The sequence below is a fragment of the Eumetopias jubatus genome, unplaced genomic scaffold (genome assembly GCF_037043125.1).
Source record: "Eumetopias jubatus isolate StellerSeaLion01/CBP00866 unplaced genomic scaffold, mEumJub1_p1.0 scaffold_1, whole genome shotgun sequence".
NCBI lineage: Eukaryota > Metazoa > Chordata > Mammalia > Carnivora > Otariidae > Eumetopias > Eumetopias jubatus.
This window is the reverse complement of record NW_028274807.1, coordinates 135,973,993-135,997,878: the sequence shown is the minus strand read 5'-3', so window position 1 is coordinate 135,997,878 and position 23,886 is coordinate 135,973,993. Positions and strand designations below refer to the sequence as shown.

Sequence of the window (23,886 nt, the reverse complement as noted above, 5' to 3'; positions counted from 1 at the left end):
GATTATCAAAGACTGTAGCATTCTAATGTCTAAGAAAGCAATATTTTCCCTCCAAGGAATCATTAATTCCCCAATTAAAATATAAGCTTCCTAAGGAGAGGTATTATACCTTTTACCTGTTTATGTTCCTCTTTGTTCTAGTAAAGCTCTAGTGTATGTTTGTGATTTAGAATGATGATGATGCTGAAGGGAAATGAATTAGCCTTTCTCCTACCTGCCTCCCATCCCCATTCTGTGATTGGGAGAAAAAATAAATCTCCCTAATGCATGGGAGAAACATAAGAGAATTGGACTGTATCTCATTTTAGCTGTCATCAATCAGATGGCTAACCTTAAATAATTCACTTGGCTTCTTTGGCTAACTAGTTTCTTTAATTTCTGAAAGCTGAGGTTGTATCAGAAGTTCTCTTCTGCTTTAAAATCCTAAAGTCGAGGATGTTGCTGTAGAGATGGATTCATCATCTGCAGACCTTTCCACGTTTATGCACATAAATAGTTGTTTCTGTGCTTGAAATCCCTAGTTACAGCCTGGCTTTTTTTGCATAACTGATAGCAGACAGTTTTTATTCTATGTGAAATACTGTATTTCTGATTGCTGTACATCAAAATGATGGGTTTTCCATAATTTCTCAGCTGTCAACCTGAATATTTTTAGGATTTAGGGTGTCCTTGAAGTGCTTCATCTCCTTTGTTGGTATTGTACACAGAAAATAGAGAACCCATGATCCTAGCTTAAGAGTCTAGGGCACTTGATTTTGGTTGGCATTAAGCACTGACTTTTAAACCACATTATCAGTTGGCAAATTTAGTTTTTACATGCATTTTATTGTGATCTTGCAGAAATAACCTGCAAATTCAGTTCATTTTCTGTTTCTGTCTGATGCCAGAAAGTAGAATGATCCAAACAACTATATTTTTATGAATTCACATTGGTATTCATTTCTAAATAACACTATCCATAATTTTTACTGTACCTATTTTAAGGACATGAGTTTGACATCTGTAATTGTTGCTGTAAGCCATGAGGATAAGCTTCCTCTTGCAAGAATGTATTTCTCTTGCAGCACATTTATTTTCAGAGAGATTCAAATTTAATAGTGAAATATATGGGCCTTTTGGTGATGCCAGCAGTATCAGTGTTTAGAAGAGGGACATCAGGGGTGCCTGGGTGGCTCAGTCGTTAAGCGTCTGCCTTCGGCTCAGGTCATGATCTCAGGGTCCCTGGGATCGAGTCCCGCGTCAGGCTCCCTGCTCAGTGGGAGCCTGCTTCTCCCTCTCCCACTCCCCCTGCTTGTGTTCCCTCTCTCACTGTGTCTCTCTCCCTGTCAAATGAATAAATAAAATCTTAAAAAAAAAAAGAGGGACATCATTATTATCAAATACTGTTGAATGCAAGAGAAGTGGCTGGGTTGCTGTTGCCATTCTATCTTGTTCTGAGGCATTTGGTTGAACTCTTTTATATTTTGGGACTGCCAGTCTTCTATCCTTGCTGATCTCTTGTTAAACTTAGGGAATCTGTTTGCCAGTTCATCATTCTAACCTTTACCCTTTATTTAGAAATTAGTTAAATTATATTTAGTTCTTAGTTTCTGAACATGGAGTTCCCCTAATGTTTGTGCATGTGATTCTGGAAGATTGGGTCCAACATTCAGGTTGGCATCAGTTTTCAGATATGCATCTTTACATTATCTGTTTTGCTTACATGATCCCAATATTGCTAGTTCTTGGTGTAGAATTATTCTCTAGTGGTAGTACATAATTAGCCCTATTGTAAGGAAACAAATAGTTTTGCTTTTACCAAATGTATGCAGAATGGTCTTCTGTTATTTCTGGGCTAGTGCACAGTCAAGAAAAAATGATTAGGAGATTTATATATGTGAGGCTGTGTATGGGTTCAAAAAGCCATGGTGATTAATGTCTATGAGTTCATTCCTTCATTTAACAATTTTTCAGTCAATATCTACCTTGTTTCAGCCATTGTGGGCATTTGAAAACCGGGAGAAATAATAGACAAGTTGTCAAACCTATTCCCAGGTTAGTCCAGGAATTGGAAATAAAGATGAATTCTTCTCTGAAAATATTTGCAGCATTCAGGATTTTTACTCCAGTGTCAATGCACAGAAAGAGTGAGGAAAAGTCACTCCCATGGGACAATTTTCCAAGAGAAAACTGTTAAGGAGAAGTCAAGTTAACCCACCAGGACAGATTCTCTAATTGTTCAAACTGGGTTCTAGAAGAATGGGGATCTAAGTGGAGCTATGAAAATGAAGATGGGAAAGTTAGCATGCCAGAATGGAGTAGTCACAGACTTGGCTTTATTACTGTAGGTAACTAGAAGTGAGTGAGGTACAAGTCTGCACTTATAGCTAACCAAGGAATTTGTATTTTACTGCTTGAATTTAGAAAATTGTAGGATGGCTTTAAATCCAGGAGATTGTTGTTAGAATAGAGTATGATTTGTGAAATCCTACTACTTGGGCTCACACCTGAGATTTGTGACCTTGAGCAAAGTATATTACTCATATATATCTTAGTTTCTTCAAGTGGGAGTAATGATAGTGCTTATCTCACAGGGGTTTGTGGTAGAAAATGAGATAATGCATGTAAAGCACTTAATACAGTGTCAAAGATAGAGTAAACATACATCAAGTAATTATTATTATCCATAACATAATTTAATTGTAGTCAATTAGAACATACAATCTTAAAGTTGGAAGAGATCCATTGCAGGAATTTTCTCCAATATATTTTTGGGAAATGGTTGTGGAGTAATAGGGTGCTTATTTTATAAGCATCCTATTTCCTCTTTTTATTTTTTAAGATTTTATTTATTTATTTGAGAGAGAGAGAATGAGAGACAGAGAGCACGAGAGGGAAGAGGGTCAGAGGGAGAAGCAGACTCCCTGCTGAGCAGAGAGCCTGATGTGGGGCTTGACCCTGGGACTCCAGGACCATGACCTGAGCCGAAGGCAGTCGCTTAACCAACTGAGCCACCCAGGTGCCCCCTATTTCCTCTTGAACAGCTCTAATCATTAGAAAATTTTTGCTTGTTGAGCCAACATCTGTGGTGTCTAACTTCCACCTATTGTTTCTGCTTCACGGAGCTTCATATAACATTTGAGCTTTCTTCCACATGGCAGCCTTCCAGATTTAAAGACAGATATGTCATTTTCCATATGTTTTCTCATTTCTATAATCTTCTAAATTGTTGGGTTTATGTTATAATCTTCCATTTATTTGAGGACAGTGTTGGACTAGCTAATTAAATAGCCAATCTGAACTCCCTTCTCCCTTACCTGTCTTCAAAGTGAAGTTTGAAAAGCAGCTAAGGGGGCTATGAGACTCCATTTTTACCAATGAGGTATAAGGAGAACTCAACTGGAGACTGTTTGGGAAAGGCTCTCATTTTCTAGCAAAAGTGATCTTCCCAACTGGCATTATCCCTTCTCCTTTATCTCCTTTCTTCCTGTCTGGAGTGAGAAAATGATTACCCTAGCTACGGCAGCCATATTGCAGCCTTGAGATAATGAGTTTGAAGGCAAACATCAGCAAGCTAATTCCACAGGAGTGGAATAATCAAAAAGAGCCCAAGACCTGTTGACCATGTCTGGCAGTGAATCTAAAGAAAGCCAAAACTGAAATTAGCAAAATCAGATATAGGAATTTGAATTTCTAACTCAACAGTGCACAACATATCAGATAAATGCTTGTAATTAATATATATCATGTCCATCTCCTCTTTTTTCAGGACAATATGAAAATAAAATTAGCTTTATTGTGTTATAATATTTGGCAGTCATAAATTGCCTCTTAAGCAGCCTGACTGACAACTGGATATTTGAAAATTATCTCTGGGAACCTCTTTTTATAAGTAATTTTTCAACTGATAAGAGAGATTTAGTACTGCTATGTACCATTACAAATTTGCATGAAGGTGCCATCTTAGGTGACAAGTTGAGACTGAAATCCCAGCCATGCACCCTGGCATGAGACTACCCCCATCCAGGAGAAGGGACATTTCTCCTCAACTTCAGAAGGAGAACCAACGAGTTACTCATCTTCCACAGTACCATTAAAATATCACAACATTCCCCTGGAGCCAGACACCATTTCCAAAGGAATATGGAGCAGGAAGACATTTGGAGAGCAGAGATGACCTTAAAGGAAATTCGAACTTTGGGTTGATGGGGTATTTACTCAAACAATATTATTTGAAGCTGGAAGAGACTGAATTAACTTTGATTTTAAAATTAAGTCTTCCGTCCTCTTCTGCCTTCCCCCCACATTCCATCAGCAGGGAAGAGGTCTCATCAGGAAGTTGTTGAAGTTCAGAGACTTAGATGAACTACTTTTTTGTGTTTGTTTTTGTACCTTGTGAAGGCCAAGGGTAAGTCACTCCAGGATGTGCAGCTTTGGCATGCAGATTAGTTCAAGCTGAAAACAATCAAGACCCAAAAGACTCAGGAAGAAACTTTGATCTCCCCAGTAAATTCCTAAAAGACTGTAGAGGACCTGCTCCAGGAAGAAAATGATCACCACAGATCGCTACAGTATAATGTGAACTAGGTGTAATAGACAGGGAGGAACTTAGCAAAGTCTGTTAAAATTCTTCTCTCTGTCCCATTGTTTCTGGATGGCCCAGCAACAATTTGTTGGCCAAACATTGAGTCTTTTTCATCTTCCTGAATTGTTTTCCTTCCTTTTGAAGTCCCAGACCCCTACCTCCTCCTTAGTTCAGGATGACACATATATATATAGCTCATTTTGCCTGTCTTTGAAATCTTATGTCTGTGTGGGTTCCTGATATGTATGTAATTAAATTTGATTTTCCCCTGTTAATCAATCTCATGTCACTTTAATTCTTCTAGCTAGTCTAAGGGTAGAGGGATTATTTTTCTCTCCAACAGCATCTTAATTGTGACGTATGAATTTCAACCTCATTACATATGTAAAATTTGCCACCTATTCCAAGGGGTAAGAATTAATCCTAATAGGAACTTACACATGATAGCACACAACATGTAAAAAGTATAAGTTCTTGCCCTGCAATTGCTTACAATCTAAACTGGAGAAAATTAACCCTGATATAAACATTTCTGAATATAAGTAAAGCAATTCTATGTTCATTACGCAGTTAGTGAATATTGTTCATTTGCACAATTAAATCGTATGCAATCTTTCCTTAATTATCTTTCTCTATTTTAGACATTTTAAAATTCATGAGATATAACAATAGATACAATAAAAACTTTCCAGTTTTAAAGAATTTTAGTATACTATAAATAAGTGTGGATCAAAAACCATGTAGAGAAAGAAATGTAAATAGAACAACTGCCTTTTCTTGTTATTTTAGGAAATTTATCAAAATGTGAACTTAATTTCTGTTCAGGGCTGGAATTCTAATTGAAGTAGGCTATTTCCTATATGGTATAATTTGCATAGTAATATTTTTTCTTTTTCTGATTATTGAAATTCAACCATTAGTGATTCATTCTCTAGGTGCAAGCATTGTGGTCTTTCTGTAGGCCTTTTAAAATGCAAATGCACATGGAAAGTGCAACCAAATTAAGTTCTTTACAATTTAGAATGGTTGCAAATATCAGATGGATTCTTTTCTCAGCATAGCAACATAAATGTTTTTAAGTGTTTGAAGTGAAATACACAAAGTAAGACATTAAAAGTAGGAGGGAAGGCAAATTTTCAGAAAAGTGAGTGGAAAGGTACTAAAATCCAATAGCCTGTACCTCACAATTGTAGATATTGCCACTCTTTTTTTTTTTTCATTCTGCATGTGTGTAGGTGTTAACTGCTGTAATGACCACAGCATCTCATGAACTGAACAATAAAAGAAAACATTCTGACGGGATGTTTGGCATATGGTGACACTGTCAAACCCTTGGACCTTGGAGTCTTCCATTGTTCCTATGCTTCAAATCTACGGATGACAAGGGGAGAGAGAAGGAGTGAACAGGTGTTTGCACAAAAACCCCAGAAGATTTTCGGGGCCAAGACTTTAGGCCTGTGTTTTCTGTTGATATTTCCCTGGTCAAAAGTAATAATAAGCCTTTATTCTGGATGCCAGGGGGTTGGGAATTTTCCCTGTTCCCAGGAAAAAAAGGAAATCATTTAGTAAACATACAGTACTTTCCTGCCACTGTTAGCTTTCAGAATTATTAATAGGAATAATCATCTTAAAGGCAAAAAAGTCTTGAACATCTGAAGTAGAACAGAAATTTGTTTGGCACTAGATATAATTTTCCAAGTCGGGGCAAGCCACTTCATAGTCATATATAACATTTCCCATCTATAGTAAATCAATAAGTACTGACTGAGTTCCTGTTGTAGCAAATATGTAAAATCATCACTTTCATTAATACCTATTTTCTACATATGTGAAACTCTGTGTTGCCTACACTAAAAAATTTAAGTACAGTAAGTATATTAGATAGTTTTATTTGTGTTCTTATCAGTAGGTCAGTTAAAGCAGGGCATACATAACTCAAGCATTTTTATTTTTAACTTAGTACATATAAATGCATATTCACCATTTTTTTTTATGTAGGGCAGAGATATTCCTTTCAGTATGAGTGTTCATTGTCATTGATCTTTCGTAACTCATGATGCATATTCTACCTGGTGCACAGACTGTGGGTTTCCTGTTCAACAGCTACTCTCTTTTAAAAAATTTGTTTTTCCCTAGTGTCCTCCCCTTTCCCAAATGAATTGGGTGATTTTCCACCTTATCAGCAAATGATGTTAGGTAGTTCACTGGTTCCAGGCCAATAAGACACAAAAGAAACCTAAAGAGCTTCTTTGAAAGATATCTTTGCTCTTAAAGGGCAATTCACAAGGGACCCCAGGGTCCCTTTTCAGTCTTTGGCTCTTGGTTTGGGGGTGGGATGCCTTGAGCTGCTGCAACCATTTTGATTCAATGAAGAAAGTCTGCCAATAAACTAAATGGTTGGATAGAAAGGTGGAAAAAGGATGATTTGATTAAATTGTCGTATTAAGCAAATCTCGAACTTTTCTACCTCAGGACTTCTGGCTAGCTGGAATAATAATCCCATTATTTTGCCTTTCAAGTAGAATTTGTGTTATTTACAGATGAAACATCTTAATTAAAATACCACAATTCCTAGTTTGTTTCTTTAACTTGCAGTGAGATATTAAACACATTCATTAAGATATGCCAAGTGAATAATCCTTCCAGATTGTTATGATTTTTCCAATCTTTTTCAACTGTCTCCCACCCAACGCAAGAGCAGATCTCTTGGTTGGTTGGTTGTTTTTTGAGCAACTCATTTTTTCTTTTTTCTTTTCCAGTTTTATTGAGCAATAATTGACATACATCACTGTATACATTTAAAGTTTATAGCAGGATGGTTTCATTTACATTATTATGAAATGATTACTACAGTAGGTTCAGCTACATCCACCTTCTCATAGAAATAAAAAGAATAAAAGAAAAAACCCTCTTTGTGATGAGAACGCTTAGGATTTAGTCTCATGAACTTTGCTACATATCACACACAGCAGTGTTAAAGTCATATTGTACACTACATCCTAGTACTTACTTATAAGTGGAAGTTTGTAACTTGTGACTACCTTCCTCCAATTCCCCCACCCCCATCCCTATCTCTGGTAACCACAGTTCTGATCTTTTTCTCTGAGTTTGGGTTTAAAAAAATATTTAAGATTCTACATACAAGTGAGATCATATAGTATGTCTTTTTACTCTGACTTATTTTAATTAGCATGGTGCTTTCACAGTCTATCTATGTTATACAAATAGATTTCCTTGTTTTTATGGATGAATAATATTCCAATATGGATATTATAATTCCATTTCTTTCTATCCAAATTCTTTATCCATTCACCCATCTATGGACACTTACGTTGTTTCCATGTCTTGGCTATTATAAGTAATGATGATATGAACAGGGGAGTACAGATATCTTTTTCAGTTAGGGTTTTCATTTCCTTTGGATATATTCCCAGAAGTGGAACTGCTGGATCATATGGTAGTTTAAATTTTTCAAGAATCCTCTATACTATTCTCCATATGTCTGTACAAGTTGACAATCCCACCAAGAGCACAAGAGTTCCTGTTTCTCCACATCCATGCCAGCATTCGTTAAAGCTTGTCTTTTTGATGATGACCATTCTAACAGATGTGAGGTGATATCACATTGTGGTTTTAATTTGCATTTCCCTAATGAAAAGTGATGTTGAACATCTTTTCACATACTCATTGGGCTTTTATAAATCTTTGGAGAAATATCTATTAAGGTCCTTTGCCCATTTAAAAGATCTCCTATTAAGTTGCATGAGTTCCTTATGTATTTTGGATATTAACCCCTTATCAGATATATGGTTTACATGTTTTTTTCTCATGGCCATTTCAGTAGATACAAAGAAACATTTGACAAAATGCAGAATCCATTCATGATAAAAACTCTTAAATTAGGCATAGAAGGAATATATCTCAACATAATAAAGGCCATATATGGCAAGTCCACAGTTGACATCATACTTAATGGTGAAAAATTGAAAGCTTTTCCTCTAAGACTAGGAACAAGACAGGATGCCCACCCTCACCACTCCTAGTCAACATAGTACTAGAATTCCTAGCTAGAGCACACAGGCAAGGGAAAAAAAAAGGTATCAGAATTAGAAAGAAAGAAGTAAAAGTGTCTCTATTTGCAAATGACTTTTTTTTTAATATAGAAAATCCTAAAAACTCAACCAAAAAATCAAGTTGCAGGATACAAAATTAACATACAAAAGTCAGTGGCATTCCTATGCACTAACAATGAATTTTTTGAGAAAGAAATCAGTCCCATTTAAAATAGCATAAAAACAAGGAATTAATTTAACTGTGAAGAAGATCTCTACTTTGAAAAGTATAAGACATTAATGAAAGAAATTGAAGGCCTGTATGGAATGGTACTTATGTTCATGAATTGGAAGCATTACTATAAAAAATGCCAATTCTACCAAAAATCATTTAAAGATTTAATGCAATCCTTACCAAGAGTCCAGTGGAATTTTTTTTTTATTTTACAGAAGCAGAAAACACACTCCTAAAATTTATACAGAAGCTCTTAAGATCCTGAGTAGTCAAAGAAATCCTGAGAAAGAAAAACAAAGCAAGAGACATCAAACTTAATGATTTCAAGTTATGCTATAAAGCTGTAGTCCTCAAAACAGTATGGTACTGACATTTGGGGGGGTATGCAAAGCATTAAATAAAATTTTCTTAGAGGCAGTATGTCTTTTTCACGTTCATATTCCATTATTTATGTAATGTTTAAGAAAAATGCATGACTATAATAATTAAGTACAACAAAATTGGCTGAATCCCAGTAAATATTTACTATAAGTGGTAGGAATAGTAACCAGAGGCACACTAAAATTAGCCTTCACCAAGCTGAGAGCTTTCAGAAATAGGTTTCTGATAGCTTGGAGGTTAGGGTAGAAGACAGAAAGTGATTAAAAATGGCTTTGAGATTCCAAGTCTGACAAGAATGAGGTACCACTATAAGCAAAAGAGAAGTCAGTGGGAGGAGATGTTGCTGAAGAAGACACACACCATTTGAGGTGAGGGGGATTTATGAGTTACCATGTTCATTCTTTTAAACATCCAGGATAGCAATGCTCTCAGAAAACCAAAAATACAAATTTCCATATATCTCCCTGGGAAGATAGCTAGATGGGCAAGCTGAAATATATATAATTTATACTTATATACTTAAGAGAAACTTCAGTCTCTGCTAATTTATATAACTACATAACAATCAATACATTAGTTATGGAATAGATTTGTGTTTGGGTGGCAAAATAAAAATGTTCTGAAGCATGAATGAATTACGTACATTGCACATAGTGCTTGTATGTGATTTTTCTTTGTCGGCAAAATGTCCTGAGTTTATTACAGACATGCCACTCCATGAAGTTGCTTTGTGTATGTAGTTCAGGGCATCACTCCTATTTAGCTGGTTTCAACAGCATACCACTCTCTCAAGGCTGCATCCTTGAAAACAGCTCCTACTGTGGGAATGGTGTGTAGAACATACATTCCAAGGACAAGCAGAGGGTGAGGAGCCTCTGATTGCTTGAGTCTAGCTCCCAGGTTAACCAGTGGTCACATCCTCTCGGTGACTTCCTCCAACACAAGTTCACTCCTTTGTCAGTTTATTCTTTTTCTTTTAACTTCCCATCCATTGATTGAAAAAGATCTAGGATCCCCGGACAATCCCAAGTATGTTCTGTATTGGCCATTCCATTGATCTTTTTTAGTTAACATGTGCTCAGAACTATTTTCTGTTGACCACAGTCCCCTCCTCAATATTCAAGCTCTCATTATTTTGAGCCAAGATTTTGCTATAGTCTTATATGTATTTTTCATTAGCAATTGCAGAATTTCACTAGTAATGGGAAAGGACTCTTAAAGCAAATTTTTAATGGAAAAAAATATTAACCAGTGGTTCTTCTCTGATACTCTGCGAGGTTTTTAATGAGTACTTTTGTTTGTCTCTTCTAGTAGAATAGACACACTGGTGCTGAGGAATTCCACATGTGAAACAAATGGAAGGACATTTGCATTAAAGATTTTCTGAAAAAAAAAAATTGATCCATTTACCAGCGTAGCATAGTTCAGTGCTGATGGGGTTCAGGCCAGGCCACCCCAAAATATGGCACTTTGGCATATTGATTCTTTTGAATTAAAGTTACTTCAGTAACAGCCAGTGCAAGAGGAGCACTCTGGCTCTCCTCTGTCTGCCTGAAATTAGGAAATAATTCCCCCATGTGAAGGGTGTTCTCCCTGCACCTGGAGAATAGAAGGCATCCTTACTACCACAGATAAGGAAGTCAGGGCCCAGAAGCTCTATTAAGAAACCTTGTTGCCTCATTAATTTGCTACATCAAGATCAAGCTTCTTTGTCTTGGGGACCCTTCACAAATTGTATCTTTGTCTAAAAGTTATAAAGGCTGCCTCCTTGGATCAGTTCTTTGAGTTTTATATTTCTGTGAGCACATACAAAAATAAATTTTTTTTTTTTTTTCTCCTGCTAACTGTTTTCTGTCAATTTAATTATTAGACTAGCCAAAAAACCTAAAGGGGAAGAAAGGAAAAGTTTTCCTCCCCTGTGGTGCTGAGTCATTTGGTCAGAGACAGTCTGGAAAGATATTAGTAGACAGTAATCACACTCTTGAGAGTTAGAGAAGAGAACTGCTTCAGGATATTCCCGAAGGATATTTGCTCTTGGAGCACACTGTGTTAGAGAAACACTACAGCAGTGATTCTCAAATTTGAGTGTGTATCAGAATCTATACCTGGAGGGCTTATTAAAACAAAGGCTGCTAGGACCCACAGAGTTTCTGGTTCAGTAGATCAGGAGTGCAGCCCAAGAATCCGCATTTCTAGTAAGTCCCCAGGTGATGGTGATGCTGCTGGGCGAGGGACAACCCTTGGAGAACTACTGCCTTAGAACAGTCTCTAGAAAGAGAGGTTAGGTTTAGGCAGGAACAAGAGAAAATTTTGCTTCCAATTTCTTTCAGTTGTGTACAGGTCAATTTTCATAAAGCAGTACTTTATTCACATTTCTAATTTGCACAAAAATTTCACTCTTTCTTCTAAATAAAGTCAACTAACCAGACATCAAAAATCATTAGCAGTGTCCCTAACCTTTCAGGTATGTTCTTGACATCAGTCCACTTGTTGGCCCTCAAAGACATTTCTAGGCCTTCATGTTTTACACATTTGCTCATTTTATTTGTTCTTCCTTTTTGTCTTTCCAACTTCACCATTATTTTTGCATTTCAAAGTCCAACCCCTTCTTGAAGACTAAAATAAATTCATTTTCCTTCATTAAATTTTCTCAGATAAAGTGATAGTTTCTTACTTTGGACTTACTACATACTGTTTGTACTTTGTCATTTGTATTTTGCAAAACATTTCATTCCTACTTACTGTAGTTGGAAAAGAACCACAAATACTTTTATAGCATTTATTTTGTGGCAGCCTTTTCAATTCTCAGATCCACCCTATGACACAGATATTATTATATCCATTTTGTAGGTAATTTACTTCTCTATAGTTCATTGTACTTCAAATTTAAGTTATATGATATCAGACATGTGATTTAAATAAATTTGTGTTCCCCCAGAGTACCCATCATAGTACCTTGCGAATAATAATGCTTGTCAAAATAATAATTGCTGCATTCAAGATAGGTTTCTTTGGGTTGCTATAAAGCAGTAATGATGAAATACTCAAATACTTGGGCAGGTTAGTTCTACAGGCTTCTCTGTGAAGTAAATTCTGATCATGAGGAATGACAGATCGATGTGACAGTACAAAGACCTGCTTCTCTGTTCTCAGTTCAGTATAACTCTGTAAGGTCCATTCAGCCCAGAACTTGTGTGGAGTTGGTGGAGGCCTTTGCTGAGACTGCACTGGAGTTCAGCTTCCAACCCCCCTACCCTTTTTTTTTTCCAGTTTTCCCTTTTACTCAGTTCTGCTTCCTTAGCTCTCTCATAGGTGTTGACCTCAAGGGCTCTCCCCAGTAAACTTCCTGCACACAAATTTCCATATCTCCAAGTCTGTTTGCTGAAGAATCCAACCTAAGACAAAAGGAATGTGGACAGACAGCATTTATTAACTCTGTTTTGCCCTTTTAGAGACAACATTTTAGAGTGGAAATTAAATATGCTTTTTAATCAGAGAGATTGGAGTTTATTAGGTACCATCTCAGGGAAGTTACTTTAACTCTCTGAGCATGTTTTCTTATCTTGGAAGAGTAATTTTACTAGGTTGAAGACCATCCTACTGCAGCATTTTAGGCGCTCAGTATAGGGAGGCCTAAAGTTGGTAAAGCTGAATCACTAGAAGGCTAAATATCTAGAGCACATTTTCTGAACCCCTCCCAGAAGTGCTTTTTATTAATTGTGTTGTAATACTATGTCTTGATTTGCAGTAAATCTTTAAGAAGCCACACGAATTCCAAGTTACTCAAAGTTTCAGGGGTGAGATTTCCCTCAGTTTTGGGAGTAGGAGCAATTTTTACAGCATGAGAGACTGGGATTTACAAATCTTCATTTCAGACAATGACGGTTTGTAACATCTCAGTGGCTTCCAAGGCCGAGAGTCTGGCTCTATGTTCATTCACAGCATTGTTGTTGACCCACACTGCTGACAGCTTTGCTGTCCTTCCTTGACCCAGTTTTCTCTTTCCATTATCTGATTTAATTGTTATGGCCTTGGCATTTTATTATAAACCGCCATTTTGGAAAGTGTTGGGCTAAGCATAAATTGATGTCCAAGATTTCGATCTTGACTCTTTCCCACACTAAATACAATCAGTGTTTTTGTGAACTTGATCAGTCTTTCCCTATAATCCCTGTCCATTATTCACCTTTGTGTTTCATTTATTGCCTTTTCATCTTGAACTCTATATTCAACTATCATACCTAAAGTGAGCACCAACCCCAAACACCAACTACTGTGTTTTTAGTACTTACTATGTACCAAGCATTATATTAAATGCTTTACAACAGGGGTTTACAAAGGGTGGTTTCTAGGCCAGAAACATCCCTGGTAAACTTCTTAGAAACTCACATTTCTGAGACTCACCTAAGATCTAGTAATACACTAACTCTTGGGGGGAGGCTAAGCAATCTGTTTTGACAAGGCCCCGAAGTGATTCTACTGAATGCTCTAGTTTGAGAACCGCTGCTTTACCAATATTGTCTCGTTTTATTATAAAGGCATAAAACTGAAAGGAAAATAGTCTTATCCTTATCCCTGTTTTACAGTTGAGGAAACTAAGACTCAGAGAGATTAGGTAAATTGTGTAAGGTCTCACACATTCCATGGCAAACCAACCCCAGGTCTGAAAGACTTTGAGAGTCCCTCCTCTCAAGTTCTACTCCATGAAACCTCTCATTGTTGGATCTCCTACAGTTTCTACTTTGTTGTTTACTAAACTCAGGTAAGCCATGCTGTATACTTTGTTTCTGTACTTTTGTCCTTGAATTTTCCTAGGAGAATAACAAATAAAAATGCTGATTAACTTCATTACAATAAATATATGTTTTACCTCTGAGATAGGTTCCCACCTTATAGGATCACTTGGTGATCTTCTCATCTCTTGTGAATTCACCGTGATATCTCTGCCAAAACTTGTTCCAAATATTCTCTACTTTTTTCTAGCTCACAATGCTATTTCTCCAGTAGAAGTGCTCATCTCTGTTCTCCTAGAGATCCAGGGACAAGATAATGTAAGCCTTTCTTACATCCTGCCATTTCACTTTAGAATCTCAGTACATCTTCTTGTTTCTATTCCTGTGTTCTTTCTTCTAAGGAACAGGTGACCCATTTCTCTGTTAAGATTGATTACCTACACTCTTGGTTCACTAGTCCTGTTTTTCTTTCCATATATTGCTCAATGAATTCTCCCCTTCTCTCACCTGGAACTTTTTTCCCACACATTTGGCCCCTTAACCTCATCAACAAAGTATGTTTGGACTTTCCTTTTTCTACAGAGGAACAACCTTCCTCAATCCTGCTATCAGCCCTCTACCTCCAATCTCTCTCTTTCATCTTCAGTTGATTGTCAGATTTCTTTAAAGAATAATCTAAGATTCTTCTTTAATTCCTTTGCCACTCATAATAGTGATATCTTTTCTGTGCAACACTATTCTTGAAAGTAATCGATTAAATGTGTAGAACTAGATCCTCCTCCAAAACAAATCTAAAACCTTCCTCAAGTGGTTTTAATGTTTCTCCTTTAATACCTCTGTCCCATTTGTTTTCTGTTGTCATTTCCATTTCTGTAACAAAACTTTTCCCTAATTTGGTTTTCATGACATTGAAATAACAGAGCCCACTTAGCCATCTCTTCCCATCTTTTCGGTTGTGATTTGGTGTCTCTTATTCTTTCTATCCAATTATTAATTCAGTGAACATTTTTAGAGGCTACTATGTGTCAGGTTAGTCCCAAAAATATAAGTGAGAAAACAGTACACTGTCTCGATCCTCAAAACTGTTTATGCAGGGGGTATTCTTATCTGTGGCTCATGGATGCTGATGGGACTGAGGAACAGGAAGAGACATAGTTCTAAGCTCCTCTCCTAAGCACTTTGTGTTTCTTTCTCTCTTCAACCTCACTAACTTTACATTCTCCAACAATTAACTCCATATACATGCCCATGGCTCTAAAAAAAAAAGAAAGTGAACACAGGCTCTAACCCAGTATCTATTTCCTCAAAGCAAGGCTTCTATTCCTAACTGTGTAATCAACTGCATCTGAGTATCTCCCCCACACCTCTAACTAAAAATGTCCAAAGAAAATTGATTATCTGATAGTCTTTCCCCAATAAGCATAAAAATACAACCAACTGTAAGTTTCCTTCTTGACTTCTCAGTTCTTAATGGTCTCACCTATTTCTAGTACTCCAGGCGTAAAACCTTAGAGATCTCTTGAATAAATCTCTCTCTTCCACACAGTTGCTGTATTTCTGTTAATTATGTCTCCTTTTAAAGACCTTTATATTTCATTTCCCACAACTGGTATCATTGTTTCTATCTTTATGATCCCTTACCTGTGGCTTCCACTGCCTCCTAAGTGCTTTCTACAATTCTATTTTCTGCTTCTGGTTCAGCCCTTTAACTTGTTTTATCAAATCTTCTTGCTGTATTTCTGATCGTGGTGGTCCCCTGCTCAATACTTTTAAAGTGAGGTACAAACTGCTCAGGGTAGAAGTCTGCCAACCTTTCAAGCTGTTTCTTCCACCTACTTCCAAGCAGTGTATGTTTGGGCCAAGGGTCCACTACTCCCCATACATTTCTGCTCTTACTCTTTCACCTTGAGTGTCCTTCCTTTTTACTTCTGCCTGAAGGAATCATATCACATTTAAAGGTTGGTCTAGAATGACTCTCCTTCTGTGAAGTCTCTCCAGACCTCTCTGCCTTTTAAACTCTCTGTGCTAATGTGTTTGGTATTCTCTTGTGGCACCATAGACTGCCTAATATGGTGTTTATTGGTATATGTAAATTGTTCTTTCAAAGCAGGAACTGTGTCAGATTCTATTCAACCTAGGGAAGGCCTTTACCATGGTAAAGACTTAATTAACACTTGGTGAACTAAAATGATAGGATGAGTGTTTAAATCCAGATGAAAGCATGTGTAGAGAGAGGATCAAACCAAACTAACATATTCATGCTAAGTTGAAACAACATATTTTTTAGTGCATTTACTATATTTCTCTTTTTATTTCTTTCTTCTTGGCATTTACTCTTACTGGTTTTCTTTATTAGCTTGAAAAGTGATTTAAATACTTGATAATACATACTTGAAGAGTGCTGCATTATCTGCTAAAGTCAACAACTGGCTGAGAGGATGAATAGACTACGCTTTAGAGGATGTTACTTAGCATTTTCCTTCTAAGTGACCATGTGTTTGCAGGGTGGTCACTGCTGATTATTTTTTAGAGCTCTCTTGAGAACATATAGCAAATTACTGTTATCTTTATATACTTTCATCCCCATTAGTATTCCTAATAATTTTATCAAGAGCAATGATTAATGGCAATAATGACAGCATTGTATAAATGGGGCATTTTATACCTTTGCACTCTGTTCATGTTTTTAAGTTATTTGGCCTCCATAGCATGCTGAAACCCCATGAAAGACAGTGTTGCAGTGACTTGTTATTTCAGATCATCTTACAAATAGTTGGTGGTTCAGCTGATAGTAGAAAGCAGGTTTATATTTTTTGTGTTCTGCAACTCAAAATGTGGTCTTTGGATCAGCAGCCTCTGCCACACCATTAGACTTAGGGAGAATCTCAGGCCCTACTCCAGACCAATTGGAACAGAATCTGAACTTTAACCAGATTCCCTAGATGATCAGTGCGCACAACAAAGTTTGAGAAACACCCCTCTACCTCCTAAGCAAGGACAACAGAGGGTGTGTCTTCATCCCCAGGGTATTGTAGTTGGGGGGAGGGAGAGGGGGAAAGGGAGAGAGAGGGCAGGAGAGAGGGAGTTAGGGAGAAACAGAAGGGAGACTGACGGTGAAGGAAAAAAATCCCAGTAGCACTTGGGTCCCTCAAGAGGGGTGAAAACGGGTTTTGTGGAGGTGGGACTTTCCTGTGAATTTGTAGTATCTTCACTCTATCACTTCGTATCTGCACTCAGGTTGGAGGTTCACCGTTAAAAAAGGGGGGGGAAGGAGGGTTTGTTTTCAGGTGTAACTGTTAGCAACCCAGGAGGATAAAGGACCTAAGCGCAAAAGGAAAGCCCCTTTCCTGAGCCTCCCAAAGCAGCTCAATGAGCTCATTTCTAATACCTCTAGTTTCTGGATGCATTTCCCTTCCTCGCATTTCTCCTTAACACCCAGGATCCACTCACTCCATTAAAGCTAGTTCCTCGCCTCTCGGTTTCTTTCTCTCTCCTCAGTCTTCTTTCTTTTCCTGGGCACCCCCGGGCCGGCCCCTCCCTCCGCGCCAGCTTGCACCTCTCCCCAGCTGGGTGCACCTGAGGCTGGCTTGGGCTCCGGACGCGTGCGGAGCGCCACTGGGTGCGGTGGAAGCAGAGGCACGCTGACAGCCGCCTCCAGCCCGCGCCTGAGGGACAACACGCGTGGCGCTTGCTTCAGGGACTGTTCTCCGCAGCAGCCGCTCACGCCTCGCCTCGTGGTGACTATCACCACCGAAGCTGCAGGCGGGCAGTTGTGCGCCCCCGGGGCCAGCCAGCCCGGGCGGCCGCCCCTGCTTCTCCCGATGCCAGGGCCAGGGCGCCGAGCGGCCGCCAGCAGGAGGATGAAGGGCTCGGCGGGAGGAAGAAGAGAAAAGCTGCTGGGGGTGACGAAAGCTCAGCCCAGCCACGGTAAGTTGAGCGCAAAAGAGGTGTTTCGGTTCAGGTGGCGGAGTTGGCTGGGGTGCTGGGCACGGGTGCTGAGCTTGTGCCCCCGCGAGAGGTGAGGCTCACGGAATGGGCATTTGCAGGGTCCACACCCGGGACGTCCCCTTTTCTCGTGTACCCCATACCGTCAGTCTGCCCCCATGCCTCTTCCGCTCAGCGCCCAGCAGGAGGTGAGGTAGATGTGGGGGCCGGAGTGTGGAGCGCAGAGCCTGAGGGGCTCCCGCTGACTGAAACCAGGGGCAGAGGAAGCAGCAGCGGGGGGGGGGGGGGGGGGGGCGCCGGGTCAGCCAGGCTCTGGCGGGAGTCGAGGGCTGGGCCACCGAGGATGGGCCTGTCTCCTATTGGGTGTATGTGTGTTGGGGGGGGGGCGCTCCCTCCTCGGGAAACCTGGCGAAGTTGTTGGGATAAGAAAGCACAGCGGGCCAGCTTCATGATTGTCTTTTCTTTTTATTTTCTTCCTTCTTCGTCTTTTTTTTTTCTTTCCTTTTTTTGTTTCTTTTCAAGATCTTCAGGATGCACAGGATTTGCGCGCAGTGTGGGGAGCTACAGTGTTATAGGAAGCTTTCCTCCAGGGGAATAATTTTAACATTTAGGGGGGAGTTGGGAGGTTAAGGGTAAATCAGTGTCCCGGGATCTGGGATCTGATTGCCTTCCTGGTCCAGGGGACTGAGTTCGAAGAGAGAACACAGGGTGAGAATACCTTGTGACTTCTTGCATGTGGGGAGAAGTTTTATTGTGGGTGTAAATTGGGGTCAGAGGAAAACTGCCTCGCCCAATACAGTATCGCCCCTTGTGAAATGCTCAATTCCCTCTGTCCCCCTTACAGTTCAGACTTGTCTGCATCACGTATTTCTGTAGATGATGTTTGTCTGCTTTAGCTTGAGCTGCAGCTAAAGAAACAAGGATGTGATGTTCGTGGGTGTTTGAGCATCCCCAAATTCTGGAATCTTGAACTGACTTTGAAGACTACTTTGTGTTCTGTAGGTGTAACCAAGGACCCTGGAGCTAGTGCTTTTTTATGACAGTCCTGTGGTGCTTTCTGGGGATGTCATGGGGGAAATTTGTCTCTCTCCTCTTGAGGCTGTTTGCTAGCTGTCTGTTAAAAGTGATTTTCATGTCCAGTCAATTCTGGTTCACTGTGTTCTCTGAAACCAACTGGAAAGGCTTATTTCCCTCTGGGTTTTCATGTCACCCTTGCCCTGTACTGGGTAATTTAGTCACTATAATCTTTGGTCTGTAGGCATGAAAGGCAAATATGGGTCATCTCAAATTATGTAGATTGATGCAGCACAGCGTGTCTGGGGTTTGCTGCAATTTCTTCACATTTCCTTCCAGATGTTCCTCAGAAATTAACTTGAGCACTCTATCCATGGAGCTAAAACATAGACTGGGGGAATGGGCAAACATCTTGAGTTAATGTATTATCTTAGATTCCAGTAAACAAAGTGCTGGGAGCTTGCTATGCTAGGAAAAAGGAACCTAGGCCAAAATATAGGATGTCTGGACTGTTTTTCTTCTGTGACAAAGTGGCTGAAGGACCTTTGGGGTCATTTGACAACAAGAACAATAGTAATAATGACATCAAACTTTTTTTTTTTCCATTCACTGCACACTAAGCAACATACTAAGGGCTTTACAGCTCCTGTAAGTGCATAACATCCCCAAGAAGGCAACATCCTTACATCTCCATTTTGTCAATAAGGAAAAACAGACATGTAAATTTTGGAAAAGACATGTAAATTTTGGAAAATTTCCAGTTAATGTTTTAGAACCTGAGATTGCTGGACTCCAAAATTAGATCCTTTAGCCACTACACAATCTTGTTAACCTCATTTGAAAAGCGGGAGTACTACCTGAGTTCTCAACACCATGAAAAATTAGTACGGCAATGACCACATCATAGATTTTTTCACAACTATTTAAAATGTTTAATTTAACAGAAATGTTGAACTTAGACTTCAAACAAATGAAAATTGTGTGGCATTTATGTAATTTCGTCTGCCATCTCTAGAGAGAGCTAAATGCTGAGGTCTTGGTGTTTCCCTTGACAGTGTTCCTTCTTTGAGCCCCTTTATTGTAAATCAATAGTAGTATAGTCTAGCCTTTCTCTTAACAATGTGTGATTTATAACATCAAACATACCTGGTGCTAACATCACGTTTGTATGACTCTCTAGAGTTATCCTGAGGTCTACCTGGACACTCTCATATTTTAGCCAGCTTATAATTAATGCTCAGATCTTAACAGCATGTTGAATTTCTATTAAGAGATACTAGCAGCTTGTTTGAAAATTTCCTTTCTATTTTCAACAGTATTTTCAAAACAATTACACCCCCTGCTGTGATTTGCTATTTACTAGGTGCATCAAAAGTACAGTAATGAAAAATGTTTGCAGTTCAACAAAACATAGTGTCATCTATGGTAACAACTTCAGCTAAAAGATTGACATCCAACTGAGGGCTTATTTTATCTGAAATTTAATTAAGATGTTGCATTTCTTCCTGCAAAGTGTATGCAGGTAGCTGGGTACACGTCTTCCATTCTTTTCTTGTAATCTCCAACTTTATAAATTCATTAGTGATGAGTTCTTCAGATAATTTATGTTCGTGCTTGTCTAAAGATTTTAAGGTTTTAAAACTAAGAGCAAGAACAACAAATAAGATGCATGTGTCATATTTCTTCACAAGCTGTAATTATACTTATCTGGGGAATAGTGATATATGTTAAGTTATAGATCTGATTTGCCTGCAGATGAATGGAATTATCAGATAAAAGTATATAAATCCGTTGGGATACTAATGATATTCACACCCCAGATGTGGGAACAGCTTTGGAAAATAGAGAATCTTTGAGAAGTTAAGCTATTTTACTATGTTTCATTGCACTTGAGTAGTATCTTGTTGTTTTCAAATAAAACTACATTTCTCTATTCTAGTAAACTAGTGGTTAGTCCCATGATTTCTTTTGTTTTAGGGTTAAATTATATTTTCTGATAGTAACTTAGCATTGCATGAAATATAAATTTGTGTCTTTTCTCTTGATACATTTGAAGGCTTAAAAAATCACATTTTGCCTAACATAAACAATACATTTCTGAATATATATGGGTTTTAGCAGGGATATAAAAAATAGTGTAGTAATAACTTGCCTAGAGGTTTTATTTTTTGGAAGTAGATAATGAGGTTGTTTTAGGGGTTAACATGTTTAGCCATAGTAATGAAGTATTGAAACTAATTTTGAATATGAATTGTTGAATTGCAAAATACTTTATGAGGAGTATCTTGTAAGTGGGTTAACCTTATAATCACATGAACATATGTTCTGTGTTTTACAAATTCAAGTTTCATATTTGCACAATAGGACTATTAGTTTATTTGATATTATTTGGTGATTTGAGTAGCCAGATCTCTGGAAAATTATTTAAACTCGGTAAGCATCTGAGTCACATTGATATCACAAACAGAAGAAACTAATATTGGGGAACAATTTTTTTTAAATGTTTCAAGAGCTTAGAACTCAAGGTAGGTGAGACTCCTTAGTTTTTTGACAAGTGCTCTAAAGAGAGTTTGAATAAGATAAAGCCCGTGGGTTGAACATCAAGCAAGCACTTCAGTAGCCTGTTAGGAAACCTAGATCAGCTCAAACGGAGTTATGTGCCTAAAATTCATTAGTGTAATTAATCTTTTGGACAAGTGAATAACACATTAGAGATCATTTAAAAATTACAGTACATTAAAAATATTTTAATTTATATATTCTAGGGCCTGCTAAAATTAGCAATACCTCCCCTTTCTGGATTGACCCAGTCTTAACTTAAAAAATAAAGTTCAATGACAGAGAACTTTAAGGATATTGAGAGGCAGAGATGAGTCAAATTTCTTCATGAAGTCTTTATTCCATTTTAAATGTGATTTTAATCATATCCAGATAGTTCTGTACCACTTTGAGTGTTTTGCCCAGATTGAGCATGGGATTCAAAAAGTATCTTATTCCTTAACCTACTGATGAACTGGTAGAGAATACTAGTACAGCATTCTAGAGTGGCAACAGGGTCGGGGCTCCTGGGTGGCTCAGTTGTCAAGCGTCTGCCCTTGGCTCAGGTCACGATCCCAGTGTCCTGGGGTCGAGCCCCACGTTGAGCCCCACGTCGAGCCCCACGTCGAGCCCGGTGTCTGGCTCCCTGCTCAGCGGGAGCCCTGCCTCTCCCTCTCCCACTCCCCCTGCTTGTGTTCCCTCTCTCACTGTGTCTCTCTTTGTCAAATAAATAAAATCTTTAGAGTGGCAATGGGGAACTCTAGACCATTTAATGACTTTCTCTGTAGTGTCATCCAACCATATGTTTCATTTTTTTGCCTTATTTGAAACACAAAGGGGCAGTTCTCCCTGATCTGGAATTATATGTACCAAAGCAGGCAAACATGCAGCATGCCTAAACTTGGTCTTTTAAGTGAGAGGTTTACAGTAAAGGAGAGTTCTTACTTGGCATCCATGTAGTTACGTAGCCCATCTTCTAGCAAACAGTACTAATCTTGGCATATCTTGATTACCCATTAGACCTATCTGTCACCATGAGAACAAATACTAATACAGTACAGTGTTAGGGAGGTCCATTTGAGGATTTAACTAAGGATTTCTCATAACATGGAGTCAGACTTTCTCTGTTAATTTTGTTTGTGATCTTGTAATGTGTCCTTTTTTTTTTAAAGATTTTATTTATTTATTGGACAGAGAGAGACACAGCAAGAGGGGGAACACAAGCAGGGGGAGTGGGAAAGGGAGAAGCAGGCCTCCCATGGAGCAGGGAGCCCGATGCGGGGCTCGATCCCAGGACCCTGGGATCATGACCTGAGCCAAAGGCAGACGCCCAACCAACTGAGCCACCCAGGCGCCCGTAATGTGTCCTTTTTTTATATCTAAAGAGTTAATCACTGCTGTTTATATAATTTCTTGTTAAAAATTAATAGAGATTTATTTCTCCTTTAACAATCTCTCATCTACCCTCAACTGAAATGAAAGAAAAATTAATGAAATGTTTCTATATTATTTTTATTTTACTTAGAGGAATACATTTGAAACTCCAGAAGGCATCCTGAAAAATCTAGATTTTAAAACTATTTTGTTGAGAACAACTTTTATGAGTTAGTCTCGGTGTACCAAATTTATCCAGAATACCTAGAATTTAAAGAAGAAAGATTTCAGGTACTGGATTGAGTTCTCAGCTAGTTAAAATCTTACATTCATCGTACAATTTGGCGTTAAAGTTATAGAGACAAAATAGTCATTTAACATGATGTAGCATTTAAGAATGTGAACTCAAGAACTAGAATGCCTGTTTGAATCCTTGTTCTTTTCCTTACAAGCTGTGAGAGTTTAATCAACTTACCATACATTTCTTTGCCTTATCTATAAAATGGTGGTACTAAGTGACTTATTTCATAGGTTGATTGAAGACTTAAGATGATATGTGTAAAGTGCTTCAAATAGTGTCTAGTAAAATGTGAATATGCCATAGATATTAGCTATTTTTAATCATTGTCATATATTAGTTGTCTGTAGTTAGCGCACCAGATTGCCACAAATTTGGTGGCTTAAAACACAGAAATGTGGAGAAGCTTCTTGCAGCTTTGGGTGGCTGTTGGCATGCCTTGGTTTGTGGTCACATCACGCCAATCTCTGCCTTTGTCTTCCCATTACCTTCTCCTCTGTAAGAAGAATTTCCCTCTGCTCTTCTTTTATAAGGACATTTGTGATTGCGTTTAGGGCCTATCATGGTAATTCAGAATAATTTCTTATTTTAAGCTCCTTAGCTTAATCACACGTGCAATGATTATTTTCCCAATAAGGTGACATTATAGGTTCTAGGTGTTAGGATCTGAGGGGCTGGAGTGGGCAGTGGGAGGATTGGGTGTACATTATTTTGCCTACTATAATCATCATCCTCATATTCTTGCACTGTGC

General features: G+C 38.4%; 1 protein-coding gene across 1 annotated transcript in view; it reads left to right on the top strand.

Annotated features, from left to right (window-relative positions):
- The first annotated feature begins 17,786 nt into the window (after window positions 1-17,786).
- The window catches only part of ZNF385D (zinc finger protein 385D), an 859,807-nt gene continuing 853,707 nt past the window's right edge, over window positions 17,787-23,886 (top strand). Inside the window, exon 1 of the mRNA XM_088021277.1 lies at window positions 17,787-17,892. Within this exon, the coding sequence (XP_087877403.1) occupies window positions 17,787-17,892 (106 nt within the window). The remainder of the gene's footprint in view (window positions 17,893-23,886) is intronic.